The sequence below is a fragment of the Rhagoletis zephyria genome, unplaced genomic scaffold, assembly GCF_001687245.7.
Source record: "Rhagoletis zephyria isolate East Lansing unplaced genomic scaffold, Rhagoletis_zephyria_1.1 Rzeph_scaffold_00217, whole genome shotgun sequence".
NCBI lineage: Eukaryota > Metazoa > Arthropoda > Insecta > Diptera > Tephritidae > Rhagoletis > Rhagoletis zephyria.
The window spans coordinates 321598-334898 of NW_016157301.1; the positions used below are offsets into that span (position 1 = coordinate 321598).

At 35.8% G+C, this 13301-nt stretch overlaps 1 protein-coding gene and 1 long non-coding RNA gene across 2 annotated transcripts in view; both read left to right on the top strand.

Annotated features, from left to right (window-relative positions):
- The window catches only part of LOC108358158 (paraplegin-like), a 275868-nt gene extending 267023 nt beyond the window's left edge, over positions 1 to 8845 (top strand). The window contains exons 7-8 of the mRNA XM_017609335.1: positions 8342 to 8533; positions 8589 to 8845. Coding sequence (XP_017464824.1) covers positions 8342 to 8533; positions 8589 to 8735 — 339 coding nt within the window. The 3' untranslated portion in view covers positions 8736 to 8845. The remainder of the gene's footprint in view (positions 1 to 8341; positions 8534 to 8588) is intronic.
- LOC108358164 (uncharacterized) lies at positions 1543 to 1837 on the top strand. Its single transcript, XR_001846723.1, has 2 exons — positions 1543 to 1578; positions 1712 to 1837. It is a non-coding gene; the product is annotated as an uncharacterized LOC108358164 (long non-coding RNA).
- Positions 8846 to 13301: the final 4456 nt, after the last annotated feature.

Genomic DNA, 13301 nt, shown 5'->3' on the forward strand with positions numbered 1-13301 from the left:
ATTCTTCACTCGTTTCTTTTCGAATTTTCGGTAGATTCATTAAAATCGTTACTTGTTTATCAACCAGTACTCTTTCATTTTTGTATCTTTCTTTTAATGCTTCCCCAGCCAGATTGAAATTATCGTCATTTAATGCGAATTGTTTCACTATACTGCCTGCTTGACCTTTAGTCTTGTACCTGAGGTGATACAGGCGCTTGTGACAATTTCGGGTGATTTATGTATACGGCTGTAAACATGTCCCGGAAGGACGGCCATTGTTCATAACCCCCATAGAGAGTTTCTGTGTCACATGCTGGCACTTTGAGATATATGCCTGAGCTTTGCTCTTGAATTTGGCTTACTTCTACTCTCGGGGTGGAGTGGGTGCGCTAACTGGGGTTAATTACTTAAGCTGATCGGAGATCATAGGTTTTGTCTCTTCATATTGGTCCAGGCAGTTTTTGTATATAGCGGCAGCCAAAGCTTTGAAATTCTCGGGTAAATCGGAATCATCCGTTTCTATAATTGTACCGTATGTCGCTTGAAGGCGCGGCCAAAAGTTGTCAAGGTTGTGGTTTTTTATTTCCAGAGCCGATTCAGAATTATCTTCTAATGGGGCTGAGGAGAATGTAGTGCAGTATTTTATCAAACTGTAGCTATCCGAAATGAATCTTGCGCCTGAGAAATCTTTGTTTTTTCTGTTTTGCACCCTGCTTCAAGCGTGTAGCTTTTGGTACTTTTAAAGTGAATGGGGTTTTGCCTACTTGCTCCTTTACTGGAGATTTATCAGAAGGCATTTATGTATGCGAAAATAAAAAATGCATTTATTTATTTTTTTATAAACAAGTTTTCTTTAAATTACCGCAATTAAAATCTTTATATTGAGTATTTTTATTTTAACGTGCTTCTTAATATTTTTCCTTTACGTGTGCTGTACAAGGTATATGCACTACTGGGTTAGTAGGTACGTGAGTAAATCAGCCCTATTCTGCATTTCGATTACGTTCCCGCATTCCGCTCCGCTGGAATCGAACTTAGGTATTCTGCGTTACAATCGAAACGAAAGAAGAAGAGGAAGAGAGAAAACATCTTTCGAAATCAGCTGTTTGCCTAGGAATGTGTGAAATCGAAACAAAACAAAGAAATATTTGCCACCAAACTATAGCAGCATATGAAGTTAAAGTTTGTAAATATTTTAAAATAACTAAATATACCTAGCATCACTGTAATTTAAAAATAAAATTTAAGTGGATACCTAATTATAAGAATGAAATCCATAGCCGCGGCGTTATTGCTTGAAGAGAAGAACGAGTCCCAGATTGCTGATGCGGAAGTTGAAAGGCGGACATGTTTGATCTTTTTCAGATGAGTGAAGAGTCATAAGGAATTCATCTTGAACTGTATTACTCATCGCTTAAAGTCAGTGAAATTATAAACGTTGTTTGAGCACTCCACAAAATTTGCATTTACTACAGAGTGGAAGATTTGAACGCAAATGAATCCCATTTTGAAAGCCGTCAGGAGGAGGGGAAGAACAAAGCTTATCTTTCCATAGCAAATCGAATTCGAGACAACATACGCACCTCTTTTTAAAAAGTTAGTAAAAACGAGTGCAATAATAAAAGCATCTTTTTTATGTAACTTCACATTTTATGTATGTATGTATCTATGTGCATACATCTATTAATTTTATATAAAAAGAATAAATTGCATTCAGTGCATTTCACAGTCTTATTTATAGATAATGTAAACAAAAACGCCTGGACTTCTACTTTGAAAACGTCGCGCAACATCCCTTTTGGCTGCCATTATTTGAGCCAATTTTTCGTATTGCCCGTATTACCGCTCGCGAAAACACAGAAATCGAGAAAATTCATTTATGATGACTTTTACAATCATGCACAGTATATTTTACTTAAATTTTTTATAAAATTTTATTATTTAAACCCACGAAAATAACAATTGAAACGGAACTACGATCGAAATGTAGAATAGGAGAAAATTTCGATTCGAGTCGAAATGCAGAATAGGGCTGAATATGTACGTGTGTATGTTAATGTTAGCATGCAATGATACATTAGGTGCGTTCGTTTAAAATCTCCAGCAGAAACCAACCAACTGCCAAATTTCGGCAAAATGTCATCTGTTCTCTCACAAGAGAGAAATATCCAAAATAGTACGCGAACAGAAAATTTGCAGAAACTTGCATGTTAGACGAACAGCTGATATAATTTTTGTTTACATACAAAAGTGTAAAATTTAAAACGTACGAAAAGTCATCGCAAAGTGTTATACTGACACAGTTTATTGATTAAACATATAACTACTTATTTCTTACAAGTTTAATTAGTCGCATTTTGTAATTTTTATCTTCCAAACCATCAAATTCAATTTTTGTGATTTTCGTAAATGCCAACCAGCTGTTTTTGATCAGCTGTTTTCCTGTTGGCAAAAATTTTTCCAGCAGAAACCAGCAGCTTCTCCTCAAAATGAAATGTCAGTTTGCTCTCTCAATTTCCCTTACTTTGCAAGTTTTTTGCGTACGCGAACGCAAAAACTTGTAAGTTTTGGTTAAACATGAACAATTAACAGCTACGCGAACGAACCTAATATATTAACATATGTTAAGCGAGGGCGGCTGATACTGGTTAGTGTGTATGCCACTATGTTTTTTGCGAAGGACGGGAGAAAGAGATAATTAGTGATTGCAATTTCGTTGCTTTGTTTTGATGTATGCCCGTTTGTATATATGTACGAGTAATTTGTTAGCTGTTGGGAGTAACGAACTTTTTAGCTAAGTCAAATGGGCAGTGAGTTTGCTGATGACCGTATGTACATAAGCTTGTTTATGTGCAATTCGATGCAGATTAGGGGCTAATAAGGGTTTGTATACTTGTTTACCTCCACGTATGCACGTATGTGTATTACTTCGTGGTACAGATGCTGGGAGGCCAGAAATAAAATATGCAATGGCTTGGTACCTATTACATATATTTAGGTGTTTTTGATATTTGCTATTTATGGGTTTTAGAAGCTGTAATATAATATGTTTACATACATAAATATGCAGTATTTACTGCCACTTCTTTTCTAATTTGTTTAGCCAATAAGTAAGAATATTTTTCGCGCTTAATTTTTTATTTGGTTGGTATTATTCTGACTTTTGTTTTCTGCTGCTTATTTGGTATGCAATCCTGCTATTGCTTGATATGAGTACAAGCAGAAGGGGTACTGCCGGGCAATTATTGCAAGTAGATACTTAAATTTTTTATGTTTTGGGCTTTGGTGTGTTACTAAACACGAAAATTAAGCTAAAGCAGAAATTTCAAGTTATTTTTTCATGCGTATATATGTACTATGTATGTACATACGAATTTTTTATTTTTTGTTCAAACCGTTTTTTGGAACCGTAAAGTTTTTACCGATATGTATATTNTTTTTTTTTTTTATAAAGGTTCGATACAACTCACTTTGGCGGTAGGGGGTATATGGGTTTTATTATGGGTCTAATAATGTGGGTGCATTTGATATCCGGATGGATGCTTGTTCCCTTTTTCCTCCCAGTAGTCCTGCGCTTGCTCCTGGTGATGTTGAGTTGCTTGTTGATTATGACTTTTGTTAATTTGTTGGTTTGAGTTAGCGCCCGAAATGTATATTTATTTGTATGTATATTTATTTAATTATGTATTTCGCGTTTGTAATTGTTACGCGACGCTCCCGAACAAAGTTTTAAGTTTATAAGTTTTTCCTCACTATATGTATGTATGTATATAGGTATATACAGTAATATGGCACTGTGAAATTTAATTCCTCCGATATGTGTACATATATGGATCATGGTTGGTGCGAATATTCGCATTCGCATTCGCAACCGCGGAACTTCCGAATAAATTTTGACATTCGCATTCGCAATAAGCAATGCGGAGCTTTTGCGAATGCGAATATTGTACAAGTGCACTGATAAAACGTATATCTGGCAAACAAAAATTTTAGCGAAAATGTTCAACGGCTGGCTATAAAGAGAATCGAATATTATTTGTCAAAGGTCTGTTGAAAAAACTGGATGCATCTCTAGTTGTTTTCTACTTTTTCTTAGTGTAATTATTTTTTCCTCATAAAACTTATTACCAGGGAACGGATTTTTAGGACCTAAAAACCTATAAAAAAGGCAAAATAAAGTAACGAAATAGGCTAAATCGTGGACATTCTTAATCGAATATACTCTATCTCTTTAGCAGAAAAAAAGGCAATTTCCATAAAATCCGTTCCCTGCTTATTACTCTGAAGTTCCGTGTTTCCTTTTATTAGTCTTTCAGCTCGAAAACAAAAACATTTATTTTAATTTTGTGTGAATTGTCAAAATTAGCACGCAACGAAATAAAAAATAAAATGGTATGTAAATAAGTCGACAGCCAAGTTCACAAATTAAATAAGAATTATTTCAAGGTGAATTTTATATCTATTGAGGAGTGGGACTTGGCATGTAATATATCGTTAGTATAGTATGAAAAGGGCTTAACTTACATCGTAGCTGAAATACAAAAAGCCGTAACTAACTAAAAATCCAAAATTAACTTTTTGATTGATTGTGATGCATTTCATCGAATCATAAGTCCTCACATCGTTTTAGGCAATACAAAAATTTAGTTAGTTGTGTTTTTTCTCATTTCAGCGACAATGTAAAAATGAGCCCTTTTAAAATAGTATTAGCGATATATGTGTTCAAAATTTGCGTTCATTCGCCTCAAAAAATATATCAAAACACATTGAGCGCATGGAATGGAACAACAAAACAGATTTGATAGCTTATGGTACCGATAGCGGTGAGTAATTAATTGTGACTGCCTGCAACTAGGAAAAGCCGAGCTCAACTAACTCATAAAAAAAACTAATTACAAGGTATTCATTACAGGCGAACCTTTCCAAGAAGTCAGCCGAGAACTAAGCAAATCTGAGGCCTTTATCGTCCGTGATTCCAAAATTCAAATTATTATAAAAATCGGGGTACCTTTTTAACAAAATAACAAGATTTTAAACTAGTTCTGCTGGCAGCCACGACTTTCAAAACAGAATTTTCTTCGACATTTTCATTCCTAGAAAATAACAATTTATTTGCCATATCCACCTATTCACAACCTCGCTATAAGCGCACATATTTCAAACCAGTCACAGAAGACAGGATTAAAAATGAATTACAAAAACTTAAATCGAAAACGCTGATGACGTAACAGGTTCTCGAAATTCTGAAACAATCAAAAGAATTGATGCTCAAAATTGGAACACTACGGTGTTTAAACAACGATCTTTCCATGATGCTAGATTGTGAAGATGAAAGTCCGGAGGATACATCCGACATTTGCGGCCCCGATGCAATTCCCAAAAAGGAACTGTTGCACCGAAATAAAAAAGGAAACATAACTGAAAGTCCTCTCAACTGGTGCAGCGTCAATCGAAAACATTTTACAATTTTGTCAAGTTTCAAGTTTAGCGCCTCGAGCGAATAGTTATTTAGTGGCGCAGGTTTGATTTACGACCCGTTAGGAAACAGGCTGTAACCCGAAAAGGCAGCAAAATTACTCTTTCTTAAATACAATGTTCCAGTTTTTTAATTGAAGTTCTAAATAAAAAAACATTATTAAAAATTACTAACTTTTCCATTTTTTATTTACCTAAATCACCTAATGTACTCACCAAAATTATTTCTTAAAAATATTTGACATCCGCATTCGCATTCGCATCCGCGGATGTTAGCTTTTAAACATCCGCATTCGCATCCGCGGATGTCTAAAATTCCACATTCGCAACATCCCTAATATGGATCTATATCACTTTTAAACGTTTTTATTGTTGGCAATGGACTGTACAATTTAATTTTTTATTTTTTGGTGCCGTTCACTAAGGCTACGGAGGACTATGAACAATTTAGGCCCTTGGTTTTTTATATTGCCGGTAGCTTACCACTTAGTAACACTGGTTCCACTCTATGCAAGAAAGAAAACACAGAATTTTTCGCTTTAAATGTACAAATAGTGTGAGGGGTTTTTATTTATAAATCGAGGGGGCTGCTCGGACACGTCCGCACGGATGAGAATCTTAACGTTTGTTTATCTGTATACATGTGTGTGTGTGTGTGGGTGTGTGTATTACATGTGTAGTGTGTGCTGATGGTGACATCTGTGGGCGGTATCTTCGCGAGCGGAAGTGGCAGCCTTGCCATCGCGAAAGGACCCATTTTTTATATTATTTTTTATTTTGTAATTTTTCTTCTGTTAAAGTTTGATATTTGTTAATTTTTTCATTAAAAAATATAAAAAACTGGAATGATTAATTAATTTGCCAGAAACTATAAGCCCTATCGGAAAGTGATGTATATACAGTCTATGTAGAATTTTGTTAGCTTTTATTTGCGTATTTCATATTAAGATTGTTAAATTGGTTCGTAAGATATACGTGATTAAGTGGAACCAATTTAAGCTGGGCAGGAGTCACGTATGACGACAATCGTCTGGACGATATCGTGTTGAGATTGTCTTGCTTCATTTAAACCAAAACATGTTTGATCGTTTGTGCGATATCGTCAACTCGATTTTAATTTTGCTTCATGTAACCGTAACACTAACACCTAACAGCAAAACAAATACATGAATCAGTGTTTTGACGACATCGTTTAGTTAGTATCGTTTGAACGACTATCGTTTCAAAGTTACGTGATTCATGCCCTGAATAATGGTAAATTGCAAATATCTCGAAAACGTATCCATAGAAAAAATTAACTAGATTTTCAGAATCAGCGAGCGATTATATATAGGAATTGGAAAGTGGCATCCATTGAACATTTTTCCTGTAAATCAGTGTTATTAATCATTTTTTAGGTCTGGTATAATTGAGTTTGTACTCGCTTTAATGGTTTACAATATACCCAAATAAAAGTTATAATATTTTGTGTACTTTATTGTATTAAACTGTCGAAGTCAAATAAAACAGGGCATGAATAAAGCGTTTTGAACATGGTGCAAGTGTGGTAATTTTCTAACTAGTTCGGTTTCAGTCAGGAAATTCTAGTTGTAAACTAGTATTTTTCCTCACCAGTTTGGGGTTTCACTTCAGGGAGGATAAACTTATACCTGAGCAGAGTGAATGTAGATATACCCTATGAGTGCCCGGCATGCGGAGAGTCGCCACATGACGCACGGCACCTCTTCGCATGCACAAAGAACCCCACCCAGCTAACGCCTCTGTCCCGTTGGACAGACCCGGTGGAAGTTGCACACTTCAAATTATCGTATGTGCCAAAAAACACGTTTTTCAGAAAATAGAGACTTTTCTACAAAAAAATCTTGCGTTTAGTTATATTTCCCAATTATCTCAGCAAATCTAAATTTTAGTATTGGTGGTGTTAGCCAAAGCAGAGAAAAATAAAAAAACACTCCTGTAAAATATGGTATTTGTAACAGACGATAATTTTGCGCAAAGGGGTCGATATTTTCTGCAATTCGCTATCCAGGTGATTACTAAATGGGCCGATGATTAGATTTTTGTGGGACGGCTATATCAGATCTGTAAGCCAAAAATGTCTGCAGTATACTCTGGGTAGTTATTTTGTTGGTAGTAATAGTCGGATTCTATCCCAACTTTGGTTTAATTCTGAGTAAAGGGTTTGATTGACTAACTAGGAAATATTTAACATTTTACACAAAAATAATGAAAAATATATTATTTTGTGGGCGTGTCATACCTTTAAAAGGCAAATATGATAACTGACGAACACTTTTATCCATATGTGTATATATGTATATTGGGGCTGTTATTCAACACCTTTTCTATCTGTAATGACTTAAACTTCATCACTTGTTTAAAGTCGACATTTAAATTATAGATGTCAGTTAAGTTAAAAATGATTTCTAATATCTAAAGATAATGCTTATTTTTTAAATAAATAGATCCAGCAAAAAGAAATTTTAATGCTACTATAGATAACTAGTGGAATCCTCTAATTTGTCGAAATGATGTTAGCGAACCCATTCCACAATGGTCAGTGAACTGATCCTTACATGTGTTTGTATTACACATTTTAGTAAAACTAAGTTTGATATGAACTTTAATTTCGTTTTAATGACAAAAATGTTTACCAAAGTTTAACAAACATTACCTTGAATTTAATAAGGCATTTTCAAATTCACATTGTGAATCTGAAATGTGTTCCAAATCGCTTTATAACGTTTGAGATAAGAGAACACACCTAGTTCTTTAATCACCCTCTAAACTGGACTAAATTTTTGCTGTGGAAGGTGTTGAATAAAAGAATTTGATGTATGTATATAAAATATAAGCAATTGTAATATTTCGATTTTTTGCACAGATTCAAAAATTTGGGATGAATGAGTACCTAGGCCCTATTTATGTAACAGATGCTAACGAAGTAGGAACCTTCAATCATCCATTTTCGAAAAACTTACAGAGGATAATTGACAAAGAAGCTCGAAATCTGATACACAACGCGTATAATACAACTGAAAATCTACTCAAGAATAATATGAATAAACTCGAAAAGGTATGTTATAGTGAACTTTTGAATTATATATGTTTTTATTACCTTAATTTTTTAGATGGCAGAGGCTTTGCTTGAAAAGGAAACGCTTTCATACGATGAAGTGGTAAATTTAATTGGTCCACCTGCTTATGAAGTTGCAAACAGAGCACTAGAACCTGTTGAATTTGAAAAGTCTTTGAAAGCCCTCAGTGAGAAGGAGTAGTAAACTCAGTTATTTACTGCTCATACCTAGTATAGAAACGAGAAAAAATAAATTATTATGTGTTACGTAATGACTGGAAATACAAAAAATCTTTGACCATACTACAAATACGCTGAAATTTCGCATATGATCTCTTTAACACTTAAGAATAAAGAAATGTGGAAAATGGCAAAGGTCGAAGCACTGCCGCGCCCACAGCTCTTGTCGGCCAAAAAGGTAAACGTTGTCCGATTTTGATCAAATTCGGAGTATATGGGCAATTCTTACAAACTTCGAATTTTTTTGTGAATTTTTATTATTATTTTAAATCGTGAGCACGTTCCTTCATCTGTTATAATACAAAATCCAACGTGGTGCAACGTTTGAAAGCAACGCACCCTACGTTTTTAACGTTTTTTACGCGTTTTTTTTTTAAGTGGAAAACGGGCGTAATTTCAGTCTGATTTCGAAAATTTTCAACATATAGCTTTTTTATGCCAAGGTCAATAATTGCACAGAGTTAGGTCCAAATTGATAAATCGGTTACCGAGATACACATACAGTGAACCAAATAAAAACTGGGACGGGATATTTTAGTAAATTTTGGCTATTTTTCTTCACTTTATTTGACGCTTATTATTTTTTTATGAAAGTACAGCTGATTACTAAACAAACACGACATAAATCCAAATTATGAAAATTCTGCGAAGTTTGACCAAAACTTCTAACTTCTTGATCAACGTCTTTAGACAACATTTTGGTATTCAGTTTTGTAGCCCATCAAATTTTAGTTAACCAAAGTGCAAATTTTAAGTATCTTGGACTTACCGTTGATTTTTGGATCTTTTTTTTGTTGACGGTTCTCCGCACTTTTTTCGTATAAAAAAAAAATTCGAACATAAATTGCCAAAATTAAGGACAAGTCCTAGCATCTACAGCCCAAGCTCTTTCATTTGACATCTCATTTTCGAAAACCGCGCGGACGGTGCCGATTGGATAACATGGACAGCAAATCCTTTTGGGTATTATATATAGTGTTTTTTAGATGAAATTTTCAGGATCGGCCACTGGGACCATAATTAAGAAATAAACGAAAAAAGGACCTCGGTAGGTGTGCTGGGACGTGAGATATGTCCTGTTGCCATATGGCAACGCCAGCGCTGATAGGGTATAGGTTTTTCCGGATTAAATATATTGAAAATGCATCGTTCGTTTACGTTTTTTTACCAGAAAAAAGATTTTAAAGGCTATTATGTTGATGAAAAATAAATGTTTCCTTGATTTTTTGTATTGATTGAGATGATTATACTTTGAATATATGTGTAGGTCCGATGCTAGCGTTAGCATAGGTCGCCAAGTTATGCTGTTTATCAGACCCGCGCTAGCTATTGTTACAGCTCCCCAGAAACCTGGTAGGTACGTCGTTGTTCATGGTCAAGAATGACGAATCGTCTCTTCTCAGCCAATATGCTTTTCCTACGATTATTTGCCAAGCTTGAGTGCCAAAGATCGTGGTGCGCGTTAGAGTCACATACCACCATACAGTTTTCACCCTGAAAAGCGCACTTAAGTATGTCAGGATAATATCCTGCCGTGCAGGCGGGCGGTATAATAAAGTTAACACATCCGCCGTCACCCAACATGTTGCATTCCCACAGTCCAGCAATACAATGCGCCATGTCCGCATAATTATTGTTCACAATATAATTGACATCCTACACCTTTGTCAAGGCCAAGTGCATTTCACCATATCATGCAATAGCAATACTGCGCAACGCTATCAGACACCTATGGGAACCGTCGGCCATAGTTAGTACCTCTGGCTAATGCTTACGCAACCATTAGTATAACGGAGCCAATGCATTAGGCATTGCAGCGGTGTCAGCATAATATTATTTCACACGGTTGTGAAATCAGTGTGTTGCATATTCCAAGTTACCTGTGGGAATTCAAGGGCAAGGCGTCTCACTGACGTCGGGTATGTCTGGCTATAGAACAACGGCAGCAGAACAGGCTATAAAAGGTGGCAGAACTCGGAGCAGCGGCAGCTGCATCGGGGTGTTACTATTGTAAATTACGCTTATTTATTTATGTCAATAAAGTGCTTCTATTATAACATTCAAATTAACTCTTTCAAATCCAGGGCAAGGTGGCCCTTTAATTTTTTTAGTTATTCAGGACCTTCAGTCCTTAACTAAAATGTTAAATATTTCGAGCTCAACATCGCCAAGTCGGAGTACCAAGTACCCTGACATTCTAGGGTGGGGTCCCTGGGTTATCTAGGCTTAATTTAGTTTCGCTTGAGAAATTTTGTTTTCTATATGCTTTTTCCAGGTAAGTCTTCTATCTAGTGTCATCCCAAGGTATTTGACACTATCTTTTTGTGGTAAAGCCTTGCTGTTTATTTTTAGTGGTGGGCAAGTTTCTTTCTTCAAAGTAAATGTTTTCTGAACACACTTGCTTTCGCTAACCTTTATTCTCCAAGAACCTAGCCATAGCTCTAACTTTTTCAAAGATTATTTCAGCTTGTAAGAAGCCCCTTTAGGGTCTGAACTATTGCTTAGGATAGCTGTGTCATCAGCAAACGTTGGAATGGTTAGACTATCATCAGTTGGCAAATCGCGAGTGTATATTACGTACAATATGGGTCCTAGAACACTGGCTTGAGGGACACCTGCATATATTGGGTGACTTACTGTTCTAAAGGAATTCTGCCTGACTTTGAAGTTTCTCCCCAGCAGAAAGCTTTCCAGAATGGCATGCGTATTTGCAGGGAGTGAAACCTTTAGTTTGTATATAAGGCCATCATGCCAGACTTTGTCAAAAGCTTGAGAGATTTCCAAAAATACACCGGTGCAGTATTGCTTCCTTTCGAAGGCTTTTGTAATTCAAGAAACAATTCTATGAACTTGTTCTACAGTGCCATGTTTTTCACGAAAACCAAACTGATGTGGTGAAGTTATTTGGTTACTTGTTAATGAAGGTTGTATTTTTTCAATAGAAGTTTTTCAAATATTTTGCAAAATGCAGAAATCAAGCTAATCGGCCGATATGAACTTACTACTACTTACTTTGACACCATAATAATTTCCGAAAGTTTTCATAAATCGGGGAAGTGCCCCAACTTAAGCATGTTATTAAAAATATGTAAAAAAAATGTACGGCAGTTTGTGTAAGCTCCTTTATCATTTCACCAGTAATCCTATCGTAACCAGGCGCTTTATTCTTTTGAATATCATGAACAATGGTTTTAATTAAATCTTTCTTTTTAACCCGAAACGGATTTGTTGTAAGGCTACTGGGGGGTATTGAAATATTGGAAGGATGAGAGGCTTCATTAGGTCTAAAGACTTGTGAAAGATGACAGGCGAAAGCGTTTGCTTTATCCTCATCATTCCTCGCCCAGTTTCCGTTCTGAGTACGTAATGGTGCTTCTCGAAGAACGGGCCTCTTCGCATGCTTCAGCCTGTTTCGAAGAAGACAAGGACTGAAGGGTCGACTGCGTACTTCTTTCCTTTTCCGCCTGAAACAAAATACGAAATTCCTTTGTACATGATTCAGCTCCTGTTTAAGCTTAGGAGAGCGAATTCTTTGCCATTCCCTTCTTAATATGCGCTTTTTACTCATTAAATTAAGAATGTTTGGGGTGGGCAGGCCAGGGCAGTAAGAATTGCGATGTTTAATAGAACGATTTGGTGTTGCAATGTCTGCGGCCTTAACTATTATATCAGTGAAATTTTCAGCTGCCCTGTCGATATCAATCGTGGTCCGAGTAGGAATTGACGGGTCAATGTGCGAACTGACATACTTTTTGTATTTTAACCAGGTTGTGCGCTTATTTGTAAGATTTTTTTGTTTTTCTTCATAATTAATCAACATTGATAATGTTATAAGGCAGGGTGAATGATCTGAAGAGAGATCAAATAATGCTTCAGTATTAACTCGGTGTCGCGCAATACCATTTGTTACACCAAAGTCAATAAGATCGGGTATTTTTTGGGAGTGAGATGGCCAATACGTTGGCTGACCAGTAGACAAGACATCAAATCCTCTGTTCTGAATTACTTTATATAGATTTCTACCCTTTGGTGTAATAGAGTGTGCTTTTAGCATTGTAATCTCCTGCTACAATAAACTTACTGCCAAACTTTAGGAAAAAGTCATCAAATTGTTTTTCAGTTATGTTATGACGAGGGGGCAGTATATAGCAGATACAGTAAGGCCACCCAAGTGGTCATCAATGTGTATTAAAGCGTTATGAATGAACTCATCACTTTGCGATTCTAATTCATAGTGCTTTATTCTGTTACGAATGAGAATAGCTGTTCCACCTCGGGCTTTACCTTGTGGATGCTTAGTATCATAGAATTTGTACCCATTAATTTGAAAGTTATTAAATTGCGTAAGGTGGGTTTCAGATACAAGCAAAACGTCTATATGATATCGCTCTAGGAAAATTTCTAGTTCGTTTTAATGCTGGGTTATCCCGTTCGGATTCCAAAAACAAATTTTGAGATTATTCATGGTTTAGCTAAAATGGCTTGAAGTAATAGATTTTGATTTTTAATCAAATCTTGAACCATGCTC